This window comes from Papio anubis, chromosome 11, assembly GCF_008728515.1.
Source record: "Papio anubis isolate 15944 chromosome 11, Panubis1.0, whole genome shotgun sequence".
In the NCBI taxonomy this organism is placed as follows: domain Eukaryota; kingdom Metazoa; phylum Chordata; class Mammalia; order Primates; family Cercopithecidae; genus Papio; species Papio anubis.
Genome location: NC_044986.1, coordinates 64,904,107 through 64,931,439, shown reverse-complemented (window position 1 = coordinate 64,931,439; position 27,333 = coordinate 64,904,107). Strand labels below are relative to the sequence as shown.

At 40.8% G+C, this 27,333-nt stretch overlaps 1 protein-coding gene and 1 pseudogene across 2 annotated transcripts in view; both read right to left on the bottom strand.

The window, feature by feature from the left end:
- Positions 1 to 27,333, bottom strand: part of TET1 (tet methylcytosine dioxygenase 1) — a 142,080-nt gene that overhangs the window by 15,327 nt on the left and 99,420 nt on the right. The window contains exons 7-9 of one of the 2 annotated variants that reach the window (XM_009214801.4): positions 12,755 to 12,966; positions 6,133 to 6,283; positions 5,691 to 5,777 (exon numbers count right to left, since the gene is read on the bottom strand). In XM_009214801.4, the coding sequence (XP_009213065.1) occupies positions 5,691 to 5,777; positions 6,133 to 6,283; positions 12,755 to 12,966 (450 nt within the window). The remainder of the gene's footprint in view (positions 1 to 5,690; positions 5,778 to 6,132; positions 6,284 to 12,754; positions 12,967 to 27,333) is intronic. The other variant, XM_003903859.4, reaches the window with a different exon arrangement.
- Positions 3,226 to 5,042, bottom strand: LOC101003766 (annotated as a pseudogene).

Here is a 27,333-nt window from a genome sequence, read left to right as displayed (position 1 = left end):
AGATCATACCACTGCACTCCAGCCTGGGTGACAGGGCCAGATCTTGTCTAAAAAAAAACAAAGTATAGAGAACAAGGACTAAAAAGTGTGAGTGAGGATTTTGCCTCATGTGTTTATGTGAGATTTGGTGGAAGGAGATGCCATCAACACAGAAAGGAGACCATTATATGAATCAATTAACCTTTGGTATGCATCAAATTATTATAAAAGCCAAAATTATACAATAATTTAGACACAACAGTTCAATTATTTAGTGGTTTCTGACAACCCTCAATCTTAGCAACCGTAAAGTGTGACTCATAATCATTTTGGTTTCCTATTGATTTATATTGACTTGATTATACAAAAAAATTCATAGGATCCATTCACAGATTTGTCTGTTAATCAGGCTACTTTTATCCTACCCATTGTAGTTTAAAAACCAGGAAAGTCAGCTGGGCACAGTGGCTCATGCCTGTAATCCCGGCACTTTGGGAGGCTGAAGTGGGCGAATCACCTGAGGTCAGAAGTTCGAGACCAGCCTGGCCAACATGGTGAAACCCAGCCTTCACTAAAAATACAAAAATTAGCAAGGTGTGGTGGCATGTTCCTGTAGTCCCAGATATTTGGGATGCTGAGGCAGGAGAATCTATTGAATCTGAGAGGTGGAGATTGCAGTGAGCCGAGATCATGGCATTGCACTCCAGCCTGGGAGAAAGAGGCAGACTCTGTCTCAAAAAACAAAAACAAAAACAAAACAAAAAAAAACCCAGGAAAGTCATGACCTTACTTTAAAAACATGCCCTAGCTAAACTCTCACACTAATTATTATGTTTATTTGGGAGAAACTTTAGAATTATGATTTAAATACCCATTAAAACAATTCTATTTATGTCTTCAATCATTGGAAGTATCCAGTGGGGTGGGTAACCCCGTTTTACTACCAGTGGAATAATGCAGAGAAATGTTAACAGTTGTGTACTGCTATTGATATGAACACTGCAAAAGTCACATGTAAATTCTATACTTTTTGTATGCAGTATCAGGTTTAAATTCTTCAATATTCTCACATCACTTTATTCTATTTTGTAATAATATTTATTCTGTTATGGACCACACAGAGTCATAAGTCCTACTGAGGAACAGGTCAACTCAAATTACCTCATTTATTCTGTAGAAGCACTGAAATAAAGTAGACAACTAGAAGCAACTCATAGCTTGTACAGTTCACTGTGATTATTTTTCTTTTTTCTTTTTTTTTTTTTTTGAGACGGAGTCTGGCTCTGTCGCCCGGGCTGGAGTGCAGTGGCTGGATCTCAGCTCACTGCAAGCTCCGCCTCCCAGGTTTACACCATTCTCCTGCCTCAGTCTCCCGTGTAGCTGGGACTACAGGCGCCCGCCACTTCGCCCAGCTAGTTTTTTGTATTTTTTAGTAGAGACGGGGTTTCACCGGGTTAGCCAGGATGGTCTCGATCTCCTGACCTCGTGATCCGCCTGTCTCGGCCTTCCAAAGTGCTGGGATTACAGGCTTGAGCCACCGCGCCCGGCCCCACTGTGATTATTTTTCATTTTTTAGTTTTTTGAGATGGAGTTTCACTCTGTTGCCCAGGCCGGAGTGCGAGTGCAGCAGCACAATCTCGGTTCACTGCATCCTCCACCTCCCAGGTTCAAGCAATTCTCCTGCCTCAGCCTCCTAAGTAGCTGGAATTACAAGCATGTGCCAGCATGCCTGGATACTTTTTTTCATTTTTAGTAGAGACGGGGTTTCACCATGTTGGCCATGGTGGTCTTGAACTCCTGACCTTAAGTTATCCACTCGCCTCGGCCTACCAAAGTGCTGAGATTACAGGTGTGAGCCACTGTGCCTGGCCCTATTAGTATTATTTTACTATTGCAGGCTTATTATTCATATTGTAAAATCCTGACTTTCTAATTATTTCATTAGAATGGGGGAATTACCTATCAGGTATGTTCCTATTGGTGGTCAAGATTAACTCCCTCTCCTACCTTATTTTGTGTGTGTGTGTGTGTGGTGGCGGGGGTACAGTGGTGCAATCTCAGCTCACTGCACCCTCGGCCTCACAGGTTCAAGCAATTCTCCTGCCTTAGGCACTTGAGTAGCTGGAATTACAGGTGCCCACCACCATGCCCGGCTAATTTTTGTATTTTCAGTAGAGACAGAGTTTCACCGTGTTAGCCAGGCTGGTCTCAAACTCCTGACCTCAAGTGATCCACCTGCCTTGGCCTCCCAAAGTACTGGGATTACAGATGTAAGCCAGCACACCAGGCCTCTGTTAGCTCTCTTGTCTGTATCTAATCTCTAGGACCATCATATCATCATCCATAGCTATAATTACCACTTAGACCATTTCTTAAGTTCCAGATTCCCATTATTATTGACCTGACATTCCCATGTAGATTTCCCTTACGAATTTCAATACCAATATATCCAAAGTGAATTACTGATCCCCCACTCTACAAACCTGGTCCTATTTCCAGTGTGCCTGATGATAAAGATGAAACCCCTCCTCATAATTTAAGTCACCACTATCCCCTCCATGGATTGTGCTCATGGATAGTTGGCTCCTCTTACTAAATCTACTCTTGGTTACATTTAGTCTATTGTTCAAAGAGCATCTAGAGGGATCTCATTCAAGGGCAAGTTTAATTATGTCACTCTTCTCCTTAAAACTCTTTGATTCTGGCTGGGCGTGGGCCAGGCACAGTGGCTCACATCTATAATCCCAGCACTTTGGGAGGCGGAGGAGGGCAGATCATCTGAGGTCGGGAGTTCAAGACCAGCCTGGCCAATATGATGAAACCCCATCTCTACTAAAAAGAAAAAATACACATCCTGACTAACACGGTGAAACCCCGTCTCTACTAAAAATACAAAAAAATTGGCCGGGCGTGGTGGCGGGCGCCTGTAGTCCTAGCTACTCGGGAGGCTGAGGCAGGAGAATGGTGTGAACCTGGGAGGTGGAGCTCGCAGTGAGCCGAGATTGCACCACTGCACTCCAGCCTGGGCAACAGAGCAAGACTCGTCTCAAAACAAACAAACAAACAAACAAGGCCAGGCCAGGCGCGGTGACTCATGCCTGTAATCCTAGCACTTTGGGAGGCCAAGGTGGGTGGATCATGAGGTCAGGAGATTGAGACCATCCTGGTGAAACACCGTCTCTACTAAATATACAAAAAATTAGCTGGGTGTGGTGTTGGGCACTTGTAATCCCAGCTACTCAGAAGGCTGGGGCAGGTGAATCGCTTGAACCCGGGAGGTGGAGGTTGCAGTAAGCTGAGATCAAGCCATTGCATGCCAGCCTGGGCAATAAGAGTGAAACTTTAAGCAACAAAATAGCTTTATAAAATAGCCTAGGTATTAATTGGGCACCTGGCAAGGAGTAGGGACTGTCACTGATCTTGGGCCAAATATTTTTCCTTAAACAGCCAGAGAGGGTCGATTTTATCTTAATTTCTAAAAAGCTGCCTGACCACTGTGTCTCATGCCTGTAATCCCAGCACTTTGAGAGGCTGAGTCAGGTGGATCACTTGAACTCAGGTCCAGTGAGTGAGCCGAGATCACACTACTGCACTCCAGCCTGGAAGACAACGCGAGACCCAGATTCAAAAAATAAAAATAAAAAAATAAAATAAAATAAAACTACATGGATAGTTTGCTGCTTTAGCCTTCATCTTCAAAATCGTCCCATCCGTTCTTAAAATGAGCTATTCATTTGTAAACTGCAGATTTCTTTATGACATTGCCCATAAGCTTTTTACAAGGCATCAACGATTTTATCATTCTTCCACCCAAGCTTCACCAGAAATTCGATGTTTGTTCTTGCTTCAATTTTAGCACAATTCATGTCGCTCTGATAGAGGCAGTTTATAAACTGACATGTTATCCTTCTTAGTGCTTCAAATAAGACTCCATTCAGGCATGTTACAAGTCAGTATGAGTTTATTTTGGTAAAAAAATATTATGAAATCCATGCATAGTTTATTCATAATATACATTTTCCTTGAATGTTTTGAAGATCCTTTATATTTATAAACTAACAGATACTTCTTTCCCCCCACAAATATGACTTTTTTTTGCCACTATTATAAGTCTGAACTTTAAACAGATTCTCGGACTGGTGGTTCATATCCATCAGCTCGTTCTACTTTAGCACCTGTTTCATCCTCAGCGGCTTTTCCAGAGCTACTACCTTCACAATAAGCTCCATGAGTTTCCCCAATTGAAAGCTAGGCTTCTTCAGCACTTTAACCTTTCTAACAAAGACATCATGGAGAGGAAAGATTGGCAAGAATTTTTTCTATGTCTTTTCCAATCCTCAATTTATTGACCACTTCTTTCAAGTAATTTGTCTGCACCTCTTGGGTCATGATTTCCATCATCTTGTTCTGGATTTGGCTGAACCGTTGGTGCTAAGCATAAGAGGTCTTCCGTATCTGATTGTTGCATTTTTTAGTAAAACCAACACAGAACACATGAAGCAAGTAAGCACCAGTCGTCTTGATATTGACATGAGCTTCAATCATTGCCTGCCATTTCTTGACCATGGAACACATTTTGTCATGGGTAAGATCCATGCCAGGGAAGCTAATCAGGCAATTATTGCCCTGAACATCTTCAGTAATCAGCTTGAATTTTCTAAATGCAACTTTATCATTCTGCAAATCAGCAAGACTCACTTCAAACACATGACCCTTGAGGCCATCAGATTCAATTATGGTTCCTTGGGTCCTGGTGACTTGTGTCTTCCCAATATTTCTTATATTGAACACGGCAGATGCTTTCACATTATACCAATCTTTCTTAGAAAATGGATCAAGCACTTTCTTCTTGGCTCCCTTTGTGCCACCTTTCATAAGGGGCTTATTCTTGCCAACAACCATGGTGCTGCTCAGAGAGCCAAAAAGAGACAGATACTTTTATCATATAATATTTAGAAAGAAAACCTAGCTGGTTGGCTCAAGACAACCTCCCACCTCAGGCTCCTTAGTAGCTGGGACTACAGATCTCACCTGAGATCTGGAGTTCAAGACTAGCCTGGCCAACATGGTGAAACCTCATCTCTACCAAAAATACTAAATTTGCTGGGCATGATGGTGGTGCATGCCTGTAATCTCAGCTATTTGGGAGACTGAGACAGGAGAACTGCTTGAACCTAGGAAGTGGAGGTTGCAGTGAGCTGAGATCATGCCTTTGCACTCCAGTCTGGGCAACAAGAGTGAAACTCTGTCTCAAAATAAATAAATAAATAAATAAAAATTAAAAAATCTGATAAAAAATGCATCATAGAGACTCTTAGAGTAACTACAATGATATTAACCTTTTAAATATTTTAATGTTACTGTTGTTACATGTAAGAAAGGAAGTATTGTTTTCAGATAGGTCTAATTATTTCCTTATGTCTATGTATGTGTATAGTGGCTTGTAATATAAAATGTTTTTTTACTCTTGGTCACTACTCAAAGATTAAAAGATATCAGTCTTATAGTTAATCAATATATAAATCCTCACTACACAAACAAAGCATAACACATTAGAATACTTAGTTCCTATTGGTGCCCCACCCCCTCCCACTGCCTACCCACCCACAAGCTGATAAAGGCTTATGGAGTTATAGGTTATTTTTATTTAAAATATATAAGTATTGAACTTATTTAACTTAACACCAAGTTTGACTAATTTCTTTGCTCACCATGGCCTCGTGTCCCGGACTGATTCGTTCCGGTTTCATATATCTTCTTTCTGGATTACGTCCTTTAGTAATTCTTTCATAGTAGGTCTGTGGGTAGTAAACTTTCTGAGTCTTTGAAATTTTGGCAAATGGGTTTTTCCTATTTTGGTTGAGTATAAAATTCTAGGTTCTTTTAATGATGATTTTGCTGGGGTGGGGTAGTAGAGCAGGAGGAGGAAGCCAGGGACAATTGGAATTTGGGGTGATAGCTAAAGTCTTTACCTAATTTGTTTAGAGTCTTAATTAATTTATTTACTTATATAATAGAAATATAATTTTACTATTTGATTACTACTTTTCAACATTTAGTTGTTATAGTGTTTCAGAAAATGTTAAAGGAATGCACTTAAATATTCAATGTGTAATTCAAAAATAAATTATTTGAATAAAAAAGAACACTTACATGTAAGGGAGAGCTTGGATCAATTCTAAATCTCCTGGGGCTTGGGCTTCTACCAAACTTACAACCATTAAAGTACATACTCCATGAACAGCCAAAAGAGAATGAAGCTCCACAAGTCTCTGGATCAATTCCTTGACATGTACAGGTACGACTGTAAGATTGGAATTACAAGAGAGTGAACTGATGAAGCATTACAACACCTCAGACACAACATTTCAGGTTTATATAGTTTTAGAAGGTTGGATGGCTAAAGAACCGGTTATAAAGGCCGGGCGCGGTGGCTCAAGCCTGTAATCCCAGCACTTTGGGAGGCTGAGACAGGCGGATCACGAGGTCAGGAGATCGAGACCATCCTGGCTAACACGGTGAAACCCTGTCTCTACTAAAAAAATACAAAAAAAAACTAGCCGGGCGAGGTGGTGGGCGCCTGTAGTCCCAGCTACTCGGGAGGCTGAGGCAGGAGAATGGCGGGAACCCAGGAGGCGGAGCTTGCAGTGAGCTGAGATCCGGCCACTGCACTCCAGCCTGGGCGAGAGCGAGACTCCGTCTCAAAAAAAAAAAGAAAAAAAAAAAAAAAAAAAAAAGAACCGGTTATAACACTTATCTATTATATTACTTATTTAAAGTAGTTTAATGTCAACTATAAAAAGCTAACTTTTGTTTTTTCAAGAAATCTGACTAGGGGACCAGGGCTAACTATACTTTATTATAACCAAATTTTTAGCAAAAATATTGGTCATGATTGCAATTCCAAATAAATGGGAATAAACTATACAGATCTAAAATATCCACAATATTGTTTGATTTGGAGATGTCTGAGATAGGGAAATAAAGAACCTGGGTTTTTCTTTTTTTTTGTTTTTTGTTTTTTTTGTTTTTTTGTTTTTTGAGATGGGGTCTAGCCCTGTCACCAAGGGTGGATTGCAATGGCACAATCTTGGCTCACTGCAACCTCTGCCGCCCAAGTTCAATCGCTTCTGCTGCTTCAGACCCCTGAGCAGCTGGGATTACAGGTGTGCGCCACCATGCCCAGCTAATTTTTGTATTTTTAGTAGAGACGGGTTTCACCAGGTTGGCCAGGCTGGTCTCAAACTCCTGACCCCAAGTTATCTACCCTCCCGAAGTGCTGGGATTACAGGTGTGAGGCACTGAGCCTGGAAAGAACCTGGTTTTTAAATCTGGGTTTTAAATCCTGGATTTGTTCCATATCACAAACGAAAATTAGAACATTTTATTACCTCTTTGGAATTCAGCTGCTTTATATCTAAAATGAGACTGATATAATTTTCTGAGGATTGAAAAACAATATATATTTTATATAAAAGCAGTTTCTTGGCAAGGTGTGGTGGCTCACGACTGTAATCCCAACACCTTGGGAGGGATCATGAGGTCAGAAGTTCAAGACCACCCTGACCAACATGGTGAAACCCCATCTCTACTAAAAGTACAAAAAATAGCCTGGCGTAGTGGCAGGAGAATTGCTTGATCCCAGGAGGCTGAGGTTACAGTGAGCCGAGATCGTGCCACAGCACTCCAGCCTGGGTGACAGAGCAAGACTCCATCTCAAAAAACAAAAACAAAACAGTTTCTCAATTTTAAAAACTTTAAAAAGTGCATAATAGAAAAAAATGGAGCAGAAAACCAGTTTCATTTAATTAAATCTTAAGCGTATAACTTTTAGGGCATTTCTAAAGCCTTAAACTAAACTATATGGTAAGAATGACAATGAAATTGGCATATATTCTTCTTACAGTTATAAAACTGTATGCTCTTCCAATCCCATTGCTGGGTGTATACCCAAAGGAATATAAATCATTCTACCATAAAGACATATGCATATGAATGTTCACTGCAGTGCTATACACAATACAAAAGACATGTAATCAACCTAAATGCCCATCAATGACAGACTGGATAAAGAAAATGTGGTACACATACACCACAGAATAGTATGGAGCCATAGAAAAGAACATACTCGTGTCTTTTGTGGGAACATGAATAAAGCTAAAGGCCACTATCCTTAGCAAACTAACACAGGAACAAAAAATGAAATACTGTATGTTCTCACTTATAAGTAGGAGTTAAGTATGAGAATTCATGGACAACAGACACTGGGGCCTACCTGAGGATGAAGGGTGGGAAGAAAGAGGATCAGAAAAAATAACCATTGGATACTAGCTTAGTAGTTGACTGGTGAAATAATCTGTACAACAAACCCCTGTGACATGAATTTAGCTAAATAAACAACCAGCAAACGCACTCTTGAACCTAAAATGAAAGTTAAAAAAGGATTGCACACTTTTAAATTCCATCAGAAAGAAAGGACAAAAATAACATTAAAAGAATAATTAAGTAAAAAATAAAATAAAATTGCATAATGCTTACAACTTAGTATACATTGTACTTATGTAATGATTAAAATATACAAACAATAAACAACCAAATATTATTTTTAAAAAGTGAAAATAGCCGGGCGCGGTGGCTCAAGCCTGTAATCCCAGCACTTTGGGAGGCCGAGGCGGTAGGATCCGCGAGGTTGATCGAGACCATCCTGGCTAACACGGTGAAACCCATTACTAAAAAAATAAAAACTGCTTGAGCCGAGGTGGCGCCTGTAGTCAGCTACTCGGGAGGCTGAGGCAGGAGATAAGCGGGAACCGGAGGCGGGCGCAGCGTGAGCTGAGGAGTCCGACCTGACGCCTCAACCTGGGTGACAAGCGAGAAACTCCGTCTCAAAAAAAAAAAGTGAAAATAATATAAAAATTCAGAAAAAAACTATTTTTTATGTTTTCACTATGAAAGTCTGGAAAATGCCTGATATGTAACTTAACATTGCTTATAAGAAAGACTACAATGAGCCGGGCACGGTGGCTCAAGCCTGTAATCCCAGCACTTTGGGAGGCCGAGACGGGCGGATCACGAGGTCAGGAGATCGACACCATCCTGGCTAACACTGTGAAACCCTGTTTCTACTAAAAAATACAAAAAAAACCCAAAAAACAAAAAACAAAACTAGCCGGGCGAGGTGGCGGGCGCTTGTAGTCCCAGCTACTCGGGAGGCTGAGGCAGGAGAATGGCGTAAACCCGGGAGGCAGAGCTTGCAGTGAGCTGAGATCCGGCCACTGCACTCCAGCCTGGGCAACAGAGAGAGACTCCGTCTCAAAAAAAAAAAAAAGAAAGACTACAATGAAATTCACTAAATGAGATGCAAATGGAATGGTTAAAAAATTTTGAATAGAATAAAATTAAAGTTGTCAACCAAATAGAAAGATATTTATTCGTATCATTGAAAAAGACATGGGAGGAGAGAAAAATGTTGTTTTACTATGTACTACTATTTTAAAAATAAAACACAGAGGAAATATGATAAGTTGTGAGATCTAAAAGAGCATCCTCAGATTATTTTAAATGGTCAACAACACCAATAGTGGGACAAATTGCACTCAGTGTAATAGTCCAGGTTATATTTCATTTTTTAAATTTTTTTTCTTTTGTTTCAGCCATCTTTGGCTATAGGTTGTATTTCATAGCCTGACTTGAGTCAAGAAGAAACAGATAAACCAAATTGATTAACAGTCTACAGAATTAGCCTTTTTGCTTCAAAAATTTCAATGTCATGAGACAAAAACTGAGAAAACAAAAAGGATTAAGGGAGCAAAAGGACAAAATAACTAAATGCATTGAATCATGGACAGGGGAAAATTATTGGGAAATGGATGATACTTGAATATGAACTAAGATGAGATCACAGTATTTTATCAAATTTAAATTTCCTGAATTTGATCATTATATAGGAATATACAAGAGAACTATATCCTCATTTTTAGGATAAATACATTCAAGTATTATTTAGGGGAAAAGACAAAGTCTACATCTAGCTCTCAAATGATTAAGAAAGAAATAAGTCAACAACAGTAACGTGTTTATATGTGTACATAAACAAATGTAACATAATGTTAACAGTTGTGGAATCTAAGTAAGGGTATATAAGAGTTCACCGGGCCAGGTGCGGTGGCTCACGCCTGTAATCCCAGCACTTTCGGAGGCTGAGGTGGGTGGATAATGAGGTCAAGAGTTCGAGACCAGCCTGGCCAGCATAGTGAAACCCCATCTCTACTAAAAATACAAAAATTAATTAATTAATTAATTAAATAAAATAAAAAATTAGCCGGACATGGTAGCTGGCCCCTGTAATCCCAGGTACTTGGGAGGCTGAGGCAGGAAAATTGCTTGAATCCAGGAGGCGGAGGTTGCAGTGAGCCAGGATTGTACCACTGTACTCCAGTCCGGGCTACAATGTGAGAATCTGACTCAAAAAAAAAAAAGAGTTCACTGGGCTGGACGCAGTGGCTAGCACCTGTAATCCCACCACTTTGGGAGCCTGAGTCGGGTGAATCACAAGGTCAGGAGATCAAGACCATCCTGGCTAACACGGTGAAATCCCGTGTCTACTAAAAATACAAAAATTAGCCAGGCATGGTGGCGGGCGCTTGTAGTCCCAGTTATACTTGGGAGGCTGAGATAGGAGAATGGCATGAACCTGGGAGGCAGAGCTTGCAGTGAGCCTAGATTGCGTCACTGCAACTGAACCTGGACGACAGAGTGAGACTCCATCTCAAAAAAAAGATTTCACTGGAGTATTCTTACATCTTTCTGTATTTGTGAACTGTTTTTTTGGGGGGGTGGGTTAGGGGAAGACTTGGTCATGCTCTTTCAAGTGCACTGGCAAAATCATAGCTTACTTTAATGGCAAACTCCTGGCCTCAAGCCATCCTCCCTCCTCAGCTTTCAAAGTAGCCAGGAACACAGGCACACACCCCTATGCCTGGTTTTAAAAATGCTGTGTAGGGATAGGTTCTCAACTCCTGGTTTTAAAAAATCCTCCTGCTTTGATCAGGCATGAGCCACTACATCAGGCCCATGAAGTTCAATCTCTCTCTCTCATTTTTTTTTTTAAAGAGACAAGGTCTTGCCATGTTGCTCAGGTTGGAGTTCAGTGGCATCATCATAGCTCACTGCAGCCTCAAATTCCTGGGCAACAGCTACCTTTCTACCTCAGCCTCCTAATTACCTAGGACTACAGACATGTGCCACCATTCCCAAACAGTGTTTTTTAAAAAATACTTTTGTAGAGATGGAGTCTTACTATGTTGCCTGGTCTGGCTTTTGAACTCTTGGCCTCAAGTGATCCTCCCTTGTCGGCCTCCCAAAGCGCACGCCTGTAGTCCCAGCTACTCAGGAGGCTGAGGCAGGAGAATCACTTGAACCCGGGAGGCAGACGTTGCAGTGAGCCGAGATCGCACCACTGCACTCCAGCATGGTGACAGCAAGACTCTGACTCAAAAAAACAGAACAACAAGAACAACAAAACTTATCTCCTCTTACAACTATTCACCAGTGATTCATGAAATGTATGAGAGATTTAAATTTCAAAAATTTATATTTTAAACAAGTATAGTCATTTCTCACTTGATGTCAATATGCTGTTGGAAACCGTGATTATAAGTGAAACCACATATATCAGTTCCCCGAATATCGCTCAATATTGCTACAATATTGATGAGAAAAATATTGGTTTCATTATATGTTGCTTTGCTTAAAGTCACACAAAAAAATGCCTAAATACCACTCGAGATCCAGACCCAAATAAGAAAAAAGATGGGTATGTTTGATTGCATTAAAAACAAAACCTTTTGCGGGAGATAACATAGTCAAAGGAAAAACACAAACTGAGAAAAATATTTGCAAATTATATCACAGAGTAGAGAGAAAATAGATAAATGGAAGAATTCTCTGCAAAAATGGGCTAGGTTATTTAACAGGTGGTTAAAACAAACTAACAAAAAGCCAAATGGTTCTTAATCATATGAAAAAAACACTCTCATTCATAAGAGAAATTCAAGTCAAAATCACCCTGATGTCATTTCTCTTAATAGGCAAAGACTCACATTTGCCAACATAATCATTGGTAAGACTACAGAAAAACAGATACTCTCTTACATTGAATAGAGGAAATGCAAAATGATATGACACTCCTGTGGAAGACCATTCTTTTAAGTCAAAATCCCTTTCCTCCAGACTCTTCCCAAAAAGGGAAGCAATGAAATAATATTCTTTCCTTTTTTGTTTCGAGACAGAGTCTTGCTCTGTCGCCCAGGCTGGAGTGCAGTGGCACGATCTCGACTCACTGCAAGCTCCGCCTACCAGGTTCACGCCATTCTCCTGACTCAGCCTCGTGAGTAGCTGGGACTACAGGCGCCCACCACCTCACCTGGCTAATTTTTTGTATTTTTAGTAGAGACGGGGTTCCACTGTGTTAGCCAGGATGGCCCTGATCTCCTGACCTCATGATCCTCCTGCCTCGGCCTCCCAAAGTTCTGGGATTACAGGCGTGAGCCACTGCACCCGGTCACAGTGAAGTAATATTCTAAAGGAGAATGATTTACACTGACCTTAACTCACTATAAAATACCCTCTCTGTACAGAAATGTTCATTTTTTTAATTCCACAATACTCAAATCCTATTCTCTCATATAATATACATAGTTGGTAGCTAAATAACATTTTACCATTATGTAATAGAGATCTGAATGGCAAGGCAGTATACAACAGATTTAATTACTTTTCATTGAGGGTGCATCTTCTGTCGGTAGGGTGCCCATTGTATGACTTTAGATTCTCTGTGAGTTCTGTGTATAACCTGTCAGCCATTGGAAGAGGGATGCCATCCCACACCATGATGAGCACCACCATCACAGCAGTTGGACAGTGGTGGCCTGTACGCTGCCGGACCAAGCAAAGAACTTTTTCTTCATCACTGCTTCTTCTTAAAACCTGAAAAAACAGAATATATTCATCTATGGAAGACAAGTATGCCAAATTTGAATGCAATGGATATTCCTTTTGACGTTCTGCATGATTATATTTTAGTTTATTTACTTAATTTATACAATTTGTTCTACAGACGGGGTCTAACTATGTTACCCAGGCTGGTCTCAAACTCCTAGCTTCAAGCAATCCTCTTTCCTTGGCCTCCCAAAGGTCTGGGATTACAGACATGTGCCTCCATGCCCGGCCATATTTTAGTTTTTTTAAAGTTACTGCTTCTCAAGGGATAAAAGCCTATAGGACTTTCCACTGCCTCAACAGTTCCCTCTCCACGAGACTCATCACAAGAGTACCTCAGCCTATATGACTAACAAACAACAGGCAGAACAAAAATCTGTGATATGTGGTTATTATTTGTAGAAGTAGTAAAAGGCAGTCTGTGTTTTATTTCACTGCTGTTCTAGTTTGCACAGCAGACAAGAGAGGGCTTGGTAGAAAACTTAACTGAACTGAAATTCCACGAATGTCACAAAGGAACAAATGTGGATGATCGAAAAAACCATCTCATGTAATTAGATGGAAATAACCAAGAACTCTCAACATTAAAAATAAACTTGACAACTGAATTTTGGCCATCTGAGGAATGTCACAGATTTTCCTTTGGGTGACTCATTTTACTATCAAGAATTAATATACACAAAGGAATGCCTCTGTGATTTTTGTGATTTTTACATGCTATTGGAAGGATGCATTATATGCTTTTAATTCATAAGACTAATGTGGTCTAGTTGACTTGGTGAATGCAAAATAGAAAAATTAATTGTAAATATTTATTTATTTATTTAATACTGCATCCAATTATTGGGATGTTAAAAACGCTTCAGCAGTATTTAAAATTTGCTTAGTGGTCCGAGTGTTAACTACAAAAAAAAAAAAAAAAAAAAAAAAAAAGTCTATACAAATGTTGTCACCACACAAAACCATCCAACCATTTTAAACTGCCTCCATTTATCAAAAATTTACAAAGTGCAGAGATTGACCACATTAATCAGCATATAACCAGAACATGATGAAAATGCCCATCCATGTGACCAGAATGGAGCAACCAATAGCATAATTTTTTGTTGCTATAATAATATTACAAAACTTGAGATGAAACTTCTTAAGAAGTTAGTTACCCAATATCACTTTCTTCTGTCACTCCAGATGGTTAACAATCATTGCTACCAAGTCATTCCTTGAGTAGAGTTGGCTTTAGGACCTTCCCCCTAGACACAATTATTTACATTAAATTTTTTTTCTGTATTTATATGTCCTCTTACAGCCAAATAATAACACACTACTTGCAAATAATCTCAAATACAAAATTATATATATTGTATCAAAATTACATTGGTTAATATTCAAGTTGTCAAAATTAACAACAAATTTATATTAATAAAATTTTTGTATGGGAAATGCTAAAAAGCTTTTTACTGATGATATTTGTGCCTTTTCTGGATATTCCAAATTTCCATCAGTGTACAATAGAAAATTAAGCACAATGGTTAGGAGTCTTTAAATTCAAATTTGAGTTCAATAAACTACTTAAATATTAAATCTGTCTGGGCCGGGCGCGGTGGCTTAAGCCTGTAATCCCAGCACTTTGGGAGGCCGAGACGGGCGGATCACGAGGTCAAGAGATCGAGACCATCCTGGCTAACACAGTGAAACCCCGTCTCTACTAAAGAATACTAAAAAATACAAAAAATTACCCGGGCGAGGTGGCGGGCGCCTGTAGTCCCAGCTACTCGGGAGGCTGAGGCAGGAGAAAGGCGTAAATCCGGGAGGTGGAGCTCGCAGTGAGCTGAGATCAGGCCACTGCACTCCAGCCTGGGCGACCCAGCGAGACTCTGTCAAAAAAAAAAAAAAAATTAAATCTGTAAGAACTCTGGAAACTAAAAATATTATTAAAATAAACAAAGGACTAACTATATGCAGAGGAGTATAAATTCATGGAATAGACATTATTATAATTATGTCAGTTTTCCCAAAATTGATCTCTAGATTCAATGCAATCCCAATCAAAACCCTATCAGAGGTGTGTGTGTGTGTAAATTGACCAATTGTTCCAACGTTTATGGAAGAAAATGAATCTTGACCCCTACCTCACACTGATCAACTTGAATATAATGTATATCCAAACACAAAAAATAAAGCAATGAAGAATTTTAGAAGAAAACATAGTCATGACCTACGAGTGGGCAAAGCATTTTAAAATGGCTTACCAAATCTGCTAATTGAAAAGATAAAAAAGGCTGGGTGACGCAGCTCACGCTTGTAACGCCAAGATTTTGGAAGGTAGAGGTGAGAGGATTGCTTGAGGCCAAGAGTTCGAGGCCAGCCTGGGCAACATACTGAGACCCAGTCTGCATAAAAAATAAAATAAACCCGGCATAGTGGCATGTACCTGTAGTCCCAGCTACTTGGAAGGCTGAGGTGGGAGGATCCCTTGAACATGGGAAGCCGAGGTTTCAGCGAGCCCAGATGTCACCACTGTGCTCCAGCATGGGCGACAGAAATTCTGTTCCCCACCAAAAAATATAATAAAAAAATAAAGAAGGCAAGCAGGAGGATCACTTGAGATGGAGAGTTCAAGGCTATCATCATGAACTTCAGCCTAGGCAACAGAGTTAAAAAAAAAAAAAAAAAGCAGGCCAGGCGCAGTAGCTCACGCGTGTAATCCCAGCACTTTGGGAGGTGGTTGGATCACTTGAGGTCGGGAATTTGAGACTAGCTTGGGCAACATGGTGAGACCTTGTCTCTTCAAAAAACACAAAAATGAGACGGGTGTGGACACCTGCCTGCAGTCCCAGCTACTTGGGAGGCTGAGGCGGGAGGATCCCTTGAATCTGGGAAGCCAAGGTTGCATTAAGTCCAAATCTTGCCACTGCACTCCAGCATGGGTGACAGAAACTGCCTCAAAAAATAAATAAATAAATAAATAAATAAACAAAGAAGGCAAGCAAAAGGGCAGGAGGAAATATTTACATTACATATACTTGACATAATATATATATACACACATTATATATATTTGCATTGTATATATTTGGCATAATATATATGATACAACATACACAGAGAATTGCCCCTATAGAAAATTGGCAGAAAAAAATTGAATAGGCATTTCATAATAGAGAATACAGAAATAGATGATGAGCATATGAATATATGCCCAACAATATTCGTCACCTAGCAAAGTAAAACACAGTAAAAAGGAGCTACCCAGGACAGCACCGTGGCTCATGCCTTTAGCACTTTGGGAGGTGGAGGTTGCCGCGAGCCAAGATTGCACCACTGCACTCCAGCCTGCACGACGGGAGCAAGACTCCATCTCAAAAAAAAAAAAGAAAAGAAAAGAAAAAAAAAAGGAGGTACCTATGTTGGTGGAAAGAAGAAAGTGTTGTTATAAAGATACTATTAAATTTCCAAGAGGCAACTGTAGCTAAGATTATTCTTGAATACTCAATGCTTGGGACAGAAGCAGCTCAAAGCCTCATAGAGGTTTTTGTTATAGCAGGCAAATTTGGCTTCTAGTCATGTCACATGCATATAGGAAACAGAAAAACCAAGTAGTTAAATAGCTTTTTAATTACTCTGCTTACAAAAACCAGGAGAACACTGAAGGTATACACATTCTATTTGTTTGTACAAAAATACACTATCTATTCCTAATGTCAATGAATACTGTGGTGACATTTAATTATTTTTCTACTATATTCACTAACTTCTTGCTGGTATACAGACTTCATAATTGTTCTACAGTCCTATTTGAAACAGACAATATGATATATGACTGGTATTAAAATAATAGGACACAATTATTATAGCTACAATAGTCTTTCTAGAATATTTTTCAAGATAATCACAGAAAAATCTACTTGATTTTTAAAGAGAGTAAAACAAGTAGATTCCTATATACTGAAGATACAGTAGCTTTACTACATACCAGGAATAACCAGATAGAAGTTTGATTTAAAGGCTGATATCTCCGTAAGGTTGTTAAAAAACAGAAAGATGCCAAAAACATAAGAATAAAACTATAAAAAATATAAAGAGAAGGTTATAAAAGAAAGTTCACTTGGAAGAACATGACAGTGTTCCTAAATGAGAAAGCCAACCCTAAATGTCTAGCCACAAATCTCTCCCGCAATCTATTCAAATTTAGCGTGTTTCTAAGGTTCATATGGAAGGGTAAATGCGTATCATGTCAGGAAAATTTGTTTTTAAAGAATTTGAGGGTACAAGCGCAGTTTTTTAACATGGATATATCGGGCAGTGGTGAAGTCTGGACTTTTAGTATACTCACTTCCAAAATAGTGAACATTGTACCCAATAGGTAATTCTCCAACCCTCAAGAGAAACATTTTCTAAACAAATAAGGGAATTGCTCTTCTAAATTGAAGTTTGTTCTTTTAAAATTGTTCTTTTTTTGTTTTCTATTCTTTTTCTTTTGGAGGCAGTGTCTCACTATGTCACAGTGGCTGGAGTGCAGTAGCTTGATCATGGCTCACTGTATGCAGCCTTTAACATCATTTAAAAGCTCTCCGGGCTCATTTGATCCTCCCAGCTAACCCTCCCAAGTAGCTAGAACTACAGGCACTTGCCACTGTCCTTGGCTACCTTTTTGCATTTTTGGTAGGGACGAGGTCTGGCTATGTTGCCCAGGTTTGTCTCAAACTCCAGGGCTCAAGTGATCTGCGCATTTCAGCCTCCCAAAGTGCTGGGATTACAGGTGTGAGGCCCCACGCCCAGCCATGATAAAACCAGCCATGGTCTATTATACATATACATATTATACATATGTGGTCTATTATACATATTTACAAAAGTGTAATAGAAGATAACCTAAAAAAAGGTTATGAAGAGTGAATTCATGCAAGAAATAAAAATTAATAATTAGTAAAGACACCTACCTTTGCTAGTTACAATGCAAATTGAATCATGATGTCAAGTTTCACCTTAGGTGTACAATGACAAAAATTATCACTCTTAGCTTAGTATTTTGTTTCTATTTTTTTTAACTATTAACAACAGGCCAGGTATGGTGGCTCATGCCTGTAATCTCAGTAATTTGGGAAGTCAAGGCAGGTGGATCACTTGAGGTTAGGAATTCGAGACTGGCCTGGCCAACATGGTGAAACCTTGCCTGTACTAAAAATACAAAAATTAGGGCAGGGCACAGTGGTTCAAGCCGTAATCCCAGCAATTTGTGAGGCCAGGGCAGGCGGACCAGCTGAGGTCAGGAGTTTGAGATCAGCTTGGTCAACATAGTGAAATCCTGTCTCTACTAAAAATACAAAAGTTAGGCAAGTGTGGTGGTGCAACCTATAGTTCCAGCTACTGCGGAGGCTGACGTATGAAAATCACTTGAACCAAGAGGTTGCAGTGAGCTGAAATCGTGCTGCTGCACTCCAGCCTGAGCGACAACAGTGAAACTCCATTGCAAAAAAAAAAAAAGAAAAAAAATTTTTTTAAATTAAAAAACCCACAATACTTGGTTTTTTTTTTTTTTTTTAAACAAAGGAAAGAAAAGAAAAAAGTTCTGGCCGGGCATAGTGGCTCATGCCTGTAACCCCAACACAGAAGGCCGTGGTAGGATTTCTTGACCCTAGGAGTTAAAGGCCAGCCTGGGCAATGAAATGAGACCCCGTCTCTACAAAAAAACACAGAAAACTAGCTGCCGTGGTGGTGAGTGCCTATGGTTTCAGCTCCCTGGGAGGCTGAGGAAGGAGGATTGCTTGAGCCTGGGTCGAGGCTGCAGTGAGTTGCGCCACTGTACTTTAGCCTGGGTGACAGAGCAAGACCCTGTCTCAAAAACCAGAAAATTTTCACAGCCTAACTCTTAGTTTGAGTATACCCAAACTGCTAAAAATTATAATCTCTAAGCACAGGCTAAAATTGTAAGGGCTTTTAAAATTTTAAATATATCCATAATGTGTATATATAATTTTTAAATTTAAAAACTAATATTAGAAGGAACAAGATTACACAATTTTAAAAAATTTTAAGGTTTAAAAAGTAAAAAAGGCTGGCGTGGTGGCACACACATGTAATCCCAGCACTTTGGGAGGCCGAGGCGGGTGTATCACCTGAGGTCAGGAGTTCAAGACCAGCATGGCCAACGTGGTGAAACCCCATCTCTACTAAAAATGCAAAAAAAATTAGTCGGGCTTGGTGGTGGGCACCTGTAATCCCAGCTACTTGGGAGGCTGAGGCAGGAGAATTCCTTGAACCCGGGAGGCAGAGGTTTCAGTGAGCTGAGATTGCATCGCTGCACTCTCGCCTGGGCAACAAGAGTGAAACTCTGTCTCAAAAAAGTAATAATAATTTTTTAAAAAGTAAAAAGAAAAAAAAAACTGGCCAGGCACGCCTGTAATCCCAGCTACTTAGGAGGCTGAGACAGAAGAATTGCTTGAAACCAGGAGACGGTGGTTGCAGTAAGCCCAGATTGTGCCACTGCACTCCAGCCTGGGCAACAAGAGTGAAATTCTGTCTCAAAAAAAAAAAAAAAAAAAAAAAAGGAAAAAAAAGGTTAAATTAAAAACCAAACTAAGTTGAAGTATACAAGCTGTAAATTATAATTTTTTTAAAAAAGATTATTTTTTAAAAGCAAAAAATAAGTCCCTGTAACACAATCTTATTTGTAAGGTTTCCAAAGGGAATAGGGTGCTTTGTCAGTGCCACAAATGTAGCATACAAATTCCAGATCAGATTCAGATCTAGGAGCAACATTCATGTCAAGTGTAGCGGGATCGTATCTTTCCAAAGAAACGTCACTTTTGAGTTTTATCAATAATCATATAAGAGACAAAGTAGACTAAATTTTTAAAAACAAAATTATGGTGGCCAACCCCTCCCAAGAAGTCACCAGTTAACATCATTTAAAGCTATCTACATATTACAAGAAAATGAGACTTTTACAATACAATTCAACCTTTGTAAAGGGGTTAATGACTGAGTTCACACAACGGGGTTCTGAAGTTTTGGTAATGTCTTGATCTGGCCAATGGTCACATGGGTATGTTTACTTTGCACAACTTCACTGGGCTGTACCTTATGGTATGCACACTTTTCTGTGTGTATGTTATACTTGAATTAAAATTTCCTTAAAAATGAACTCTATAAGTGAGTAAACGAACTAACATAAAAAGAGTACTAATGGGCCGGGCACGGTGGCTCATGCCAGTAATCCCAGCACTTTGGGAGGCCAAGGGAGGTGGATCACTAGAGCTTGGGAGTTCAAGACCAGCCTGACCAACATGGAGAAACTACTAAAAATACAAAGTTAGCCAGGCATGGTGGCGCATGGCTGTAGTCCCAGCTACTCGGGAGGCTGAGGCAGGAAAATTGCTTGAACCTGGGAAACAAAGGTTGCAGTGAGCCAAATTCGTGCCATTACACACCAGCTTGGGCAACAAGAGCAAAATTCCCATCTCAAACATAAATAAGTAAATAATAATAATAATAGTAAGTCAGTTTAATATTATCAACAGTTAACATTAACTTCTTGCTCACTGACTAAATTTTATCACTGACAAATAAAATGGCTAGCTCACATTAGGAAGATATCGTAGGCACCAAACAAGTAGCCCAGGGTACCACCTCATCTCTTTATCTTCCTGTCATGATAATATACAAGGAGGTGCCTTATTGGGCAGAAACAAGCAGCACTATGGTATAGTTCAAAGATAACCAAGGCAGGTAATTAGGTAGAACCTTAGAAGAACTAACAAAGACAACAAAAAAGGGAATGGTTTTGAAGATTGGACAAATGTATAAATCCAAGAAAGATGGTTTGAGGACTTCTGCATACTTTAGCTTCACCCCTAAACTTGGGTCACATCAGACAAGAGGGGTAAATATAACATTCTCTCGCTGGGCGCAGTGGCTCATGCCTGTAATCACAGCACTTTGGGAGGCCAAGGTGCCTGGATCACTTAAGGTCAGGATTTCAAGACCAGCCTGGATAACATGGTGAAACCCCACCTCCACTAAAAATACAAAAATTAGCTGAGTGTGGTGACACATGCCTGTAATCCCAGCTACTTGAGAGGCTGAAGCTGGAGAATGGCTTGAACCTGGGAGGCAGAGGGCCAAGATCACACCACTGTACTCTGTCCCGGGCAACAGAGAGAAACTTCATCTCAAAAGAAAAAAAAAAAGAAATCACTTGTCGGTATTCATTGCCACACCTGCTCTATTGACTAATACACAATTCCACAGAGGGGAACTAATCATACGATGCCCAATGTGAAGCACTCAGGCATTGGAGCCAACGAGGCCATCCACTGTTTGACTCTTCTCCCTATTTCTGCCATTACCCCAGAAGCTCAAGAGGGGAAGTATACAGTTATACTCCTGCCTCAGCCTCCTGAGTAGCTGGGATTACAGGCTCACACCACCACACCCGGCTAATTTTGTATTTTTAGCAAAGACAGGGTTTCACCATGTTGGCCAGCCTGGTCTTGAACTCCTAGTCTCAAGTGATCCACCCGTGTCAGCCTCCCAAAGTGCTGGGTTTACAGGTGTGAGCCACTGCGCCTGGCCAGCTGGGAAATTCTTAAATGTGATTTACTCATGACATCCAGCTAATTTTTAAAATACTATTTTTTTGTGTTTTTTTCTTGAGACAGGCTCTCATGCTATCACCCAGGCTGGAGGGCAGTGGTGCAATCTCAGTTCACCGCAACCTCTGCCTCCCAGGTTCAAGCGATTCTCCTTGAACATCTGAGGTGCATCTAAGAAACTACACTACCCTTTTCTTCAAAATCTACTGAAGTACAAGATAACTTGTTCCTGACAAGATCCAAAGTGACAGCAGAGAAAAAGAGTCAAAAATCTCTGCCAAAGAGTATAATTATGTGAGAGTATTAATGACCACCTGGCAAGGAAACATTTCAAGAGAAGAATAAAACAGTGTTGAGAACATAGTCAAAACAATGTTAAGAATGGCTCAGAAAATGGTGCTAGCCAGTTAGAATTTTCTGTTAGACTTTTTGTGTGTGATCATTAAAAAGAGAAGTAATAGATCTCTCTTTGAAACAAAGAAGACAAGAGGGCTGTCGCGGTGGCTCACGCCTGTAATCCCAGCACTTTGGGAGGTGGCGGCCGGTGGATCACTTGAGGTCAGGAGTTTGAGACCAGCCTGGGCAACACGGTGAAGGCTGAGGCAGGAAAATTGGTTGAACCTGGGAGGCAGAGGTTGCAGTGAGCCGAGATTATGGCACTGCACTCAAGCCTAGGCAACAGAGCAAGATTTAAAAAAAAAAAAAAAAAAAAAAGGAAGACAAAAGAAACACAACTTAAAAAAAAAAAAAACAGGCGGGGGGCAGTTTAGGATAGAACTCTAAAACTACTAACAAATCTAATCGTATACATGAAGATTTTAAAAAATGAAAGCATGAAATGATGCTTGATATAGATTAATGTTTTATAACAAGTACACCAAAAATGTACACTATCCAAGATGAAAAGTAAATTTGGAGCAATGTAATTCACTGACTGCATGTGTGTATTCCATTTCTTAGTTCAAAATTTTTGACCTTCATTTCCTCCCTCACCCACATATAGTCCACCCAATTGCACTAGTGTCATTCAAAATAACCTCACGGTAAAGTTCTACAAACTATGTAGAATACAGACAGATCTAATTCTCTCTTTTTTAAAATTGTTTTGAAATTTTTCCCACCTTCCTTCATGGACTTTTTTAAATTCCAATTTTCATTCAACCTCTACCTAACGTTCAAGCGTGGGGTGGACAAATCCAGCAGATTCCCAGCTCTAATCCTCAGTTTCTCATGCCTCAGAAAATAGCTAATGAATACCACAGCCATACTATTTAAAGATACCAATTCAAATTCAAGATACTCAACTTTCCGTTCTCTCTGTAGGCAGGGCTCATTCTTTCACTCAGGCTCGAGTGTAGTGGCCCGATAATGGCTCACTGCAACCTCCTCCTCCCAGGCTCAAGCAATCGTCCCGCCTCCCGAGTAGCTGGGACCACGGGCACACACCACCACAGTCGGCTAATTTAAAAAAAAATTTTTGCCAGGCGCAGTGGCTCACGCCTGTAATCCCTGCACTTTGGGAGGCTGAGGTGGGAGGATCACGAGGTGGGGAGATGGAGACCATCCTGGCTAACACGGTGAAACCCCGCCTCTACTGAAAATACAAAAACCGCCGGGCGTTGTGACGGGCACCTGTAGTCTGAGCTACTCCGGAGGCTGAGGCAGGAGAATGGCGTGAACCCAGGAGGCGGAGCTTGCAGTGAGCCGAGATCGCGAGATCGTGAGATCGCGAGATCGCGCCACTACACTCCAGCCTCAGTGACAGAGCGAGACTTCGTCTCAAACAAACAAAACAAAAATGGCCGGGCGCGGTGGCTCAAGCTTGTAATCCCAGCACTTTGGGAGGCCGAGACGGGCGGATCACGAGGTCAGGCGATCGAGACCATCCTGGCTAACACGATGAAACCCCGTCTCTACTAAAAGATACAAAAAACTAGCCGGGCGTGGTGGCGGGCGCCTGTAGTCCCAGCTACTCCGGAGGCTGAGGCAGGAGAATGGCGTGAACCCGGGAGGCGGAGCTTGCAGTGAGCCGAGATCGGGCCACTGCAATCCAGCCTGGGCGACAGAGCCAGACTCCGTCTCAAAACAAACAAACAAACAAACAAAACAAAAAAATGAAAAAAACAACCAAAAAAACTTATTTTATTTTCATAGAAATGCAATAGTATTGCTTGGTTTTGTTACCAAGATTACACTTTTGAATCGTCATTAGTAGACAGAAAATTTTTCATTACGTTGCTCAGCAGCTGTGCTTTATTTAATTTCTTATCATTGGATTATTTTTGCATTTGTGAAAAGAGCCAGATATACATTAGTATACACTAAGGTATTCTCATTCTGAGAAGACATATTGCACAAGAGAAAATAAGAGCAATTTAAATACACGTGCTTCACGAAAAATGCCAAATACCTCTTGTACCTAATAACCCTAAGGATTTAAATAGAATGTTGCTGCTGGGCATGGTGGCTCACACCTATAATCTCATGGCTTTAGGAGCCTGGGGCAGGCAGAGGCTTGAGGCTGGGAGTTCAAGACAAGCTTGGGCAACATAGCAAACCTCGACTCTACAAAAAATAAGAAAAAATTAACCAGGCATGGTGGCACACCCCTATAGTCCTTGCTACTTCACAGGCTGACATGGGAGGATCACTCGAGCCTCGGAGTTCAAGACTGCAGTGAGCTATGATTGTGTTAGTGCAGTGATCACCAACCTTTTTGACACCAGGGACCCATTTCATGGAAGACAATTTTTCCACGGAGGTGGGGCCAGAGGCAGAGGTTTTGAGATAATTCAAGTGCATTACATTTATTGTGTACTTTATTTTTATTACTATTACATTGTAATATGTAATAAAGTAACTATACAACTCGTCATAATAAAGAATCAGAGGTAGCCCTGAGCTTGTTTTCCTAAAACTAGACGGTCCCATCTGGGGGTGAGGGGGGACACTGACAGATCATCAAGCATCAGATTCTCATAAGGAAAGCACAACCTACATCCCTCACATGTACAGTTGACAAGAGGGTTTGCAGTCCTATAACAATCTAATCTCATTGCTGATCTGAGAGGACTCAGAGCTCAGGTGGTAATACTAGCAATGAGGAGTGGCTGAAAATACAGATGAAGCTTCACTTGCTGTCCTGCCGCTCACCTCCTGCCGTGAAGTCAGGTTCTTATTGGCCCATGGCCCAGGGGTTGGGGTCCCCTGGGTTAGTGCACTCTAGTTCAGGTAACACAGACAGATGGATATCCAAAACCAACAAATAAAATTTCACTAGGGAAAAATACTAAATAGAAAGTTGCTACCAAAATCTTTAAACTACAGGGTTTATATTTGCCTTCTTAAGGAAAAAGAAAAACCCAAAAAACTATACATTACAATTATTTATATCACTGTCGTTATTATTATATTAGAAAAGGTTTTAAAGACAGGAAAAAGAAATCACCCCCAATCCCACCAATAAGCCTAGTTGCCTTTCCTTCGGACTCACTGTAGGAGAAGCCAGCTGCCACATCACGAGGACATATTCATTCCTTGCCACTTAATAGACAAAGGAGTGAACAATTCAGAAATAGCTAACAGATACAGCTCAACAAATCTGTAACAACTATCAGCCCCAGATATTGGGAACCAATTGTGTGATTTATTTCAAATATACAAGGTACTATGGATAGGTCAGACACAAAAGAACAAAACAAAATAAAACTGTACTGTTTGAGAAATATATAACTAGCAGGGAAGGGTGGAGAGCAAGAAAACTATTACCACAAAGCCAGGATGGGAGATTTATAACTGTGGCTTCTGAGAATCTAGTTGATTTTCTTTTGTTTTTTTTCTTTTTTTTTTTTTTCGTAAAGCGATGTGGGGTGTTGCTATGCTGCTCAGGCTGGAGTGCAGTGGCTGGCTATGGATTCACAGGAGCCACCATAGTACACTGTGACCTTGATCTCCTGGCCTCAACCTCTCGAGGTGATAAAAGACACTGTAGTTTCCTCCTTGCTCTCTTTTGATTCACTCACTCTGGGGGAAACCAAGCTGCTGTGTTATGAAAACATTTAAGATGAGGAGGAACTGAGGCCTCCAGCCAACAGCCATCAAAGAGTTAAGGTCTCCTGTAAGAGAGCTTGGAATTGGGTCCTCTAGCTGCACCACCCTCCCCCCGTCAAGTTTTCAGATGATTGCATCCTCACAGGAGCCTATGCCAGAGGCACCACTTGGATTCCTAACCCACTAAAAATGAAGAGATGATACCTGTTTACTATTCAAAGATGCTGAACAGTGACAGATAAAGAATACAGGTTTTGTCAGTTAATTCCTTAAATACTGTATATAAAACATAAGCCAGATAACACATCTCTATCTAAAATACTTTTAAGTTTTCATGTTACTCATGGGCTAAAACCGCAGCTCCTCACTATGGCCTACAAAATCATTCACCTTTTTACCCCCACCCAGTTCTATTAACTATCTCCTTAATTTCATTTTTCGTTTTTGGTTTTTTGTTTTTTTTTGAGACGGAGTCTCGCTGTGTCGCCCAGGCTGGAGTGCAGTGGCCGGATCTCAGCTTACTGCAAGCTATGCCTCCCGGGTTTACACCATTCTCCTGCCTCAGCTTCCCAAGTAGCTGGGACTACAGGCGCCCGCCACCTCGCCCAGCTAGTTTTTTGTATTTTTTTAGTAGAGACGGGGTTTCACCATGTTAGCCAGGATGGTCTCAATCTCCTGACCTCGTGATCCGCCCATCTTGACCTCCCAAAGTGCTGGGATTACAGGCTTGAGACACCGCGCCCGGCCTATTTTGGGTTTTTTTTGAGACAGAGTCTTACTCTGTCGCCCAGGCTGGAGTGCAGTGGCTTGACCTAGGCTCACTGCAACCTCCACCTCCTGGTTTCAAGCGATTCTCCTGCCTCAGCCTCCAGAGTATCTGGGACTACAGGCTCGCGCCACCACATCCAGCTATTTTTTTTATTTCGAGTAGACACGAAATAGTTTTACCATGTTAGCCAGGATGGGCTCGATCTCCTGACCTCTGGTGATCTGCCCCCCTCGGCCTCCCAAAGTGCTGGGATTACAGGTGTGAGCCACTGCGCCCAGCCTATCCCCTTAATTTCAAATGACTCTGCTTAGATTTTTTTAATGTACTCTTATTTCTTAACCCAAGACCTTTGTTCGTGCTGTTTTCTCTGCTTAGGAGTGCTACTCCCTGCATATCCTCTGCGTACTTAGCTCCTTTTTGTCACTCCTTTCTCAGCTTAAATGTTACCTTCCCTGAAACGCATTCCCTGACAACCCACGCTTTTTTTTTTTGGAGAGTTTTGCTCTTGTTGCCCAGGCTAGAGTGCATTGGCCTGATCTTGGCTCGCTGCAACCTCTGCCTCCCGGGTTCAAGCGATTCTCCTGCCTCAGCCTCCCAAGTAGCTGGGACTACAGGTGCCCACCACCATGCCCAGCTATTTTATGTATTTTTAGTAGAGACAGGGTTTCACCATGTTGGCCAGGCTGGTCTTGAACTCCTGACCTCTGGTGATCTGGCCACCTCAGCCTCCCAAAATGCTGGGATTACAGGCGTGAGCCACCGTTCCGGCCAACAACCCACACTTAATGGGAAAACTCTGGAAACATCCCCATGGGAAGAGAGAAACAAAGTAAGGAGACCATCATTACTAAAGCAATATAAAATTAGAGTTAGTCTTTTGGACTAACTGTATTAGAGGATACACAAGAGAAATATGTACAAAAACAAGAAACATGTAAATTC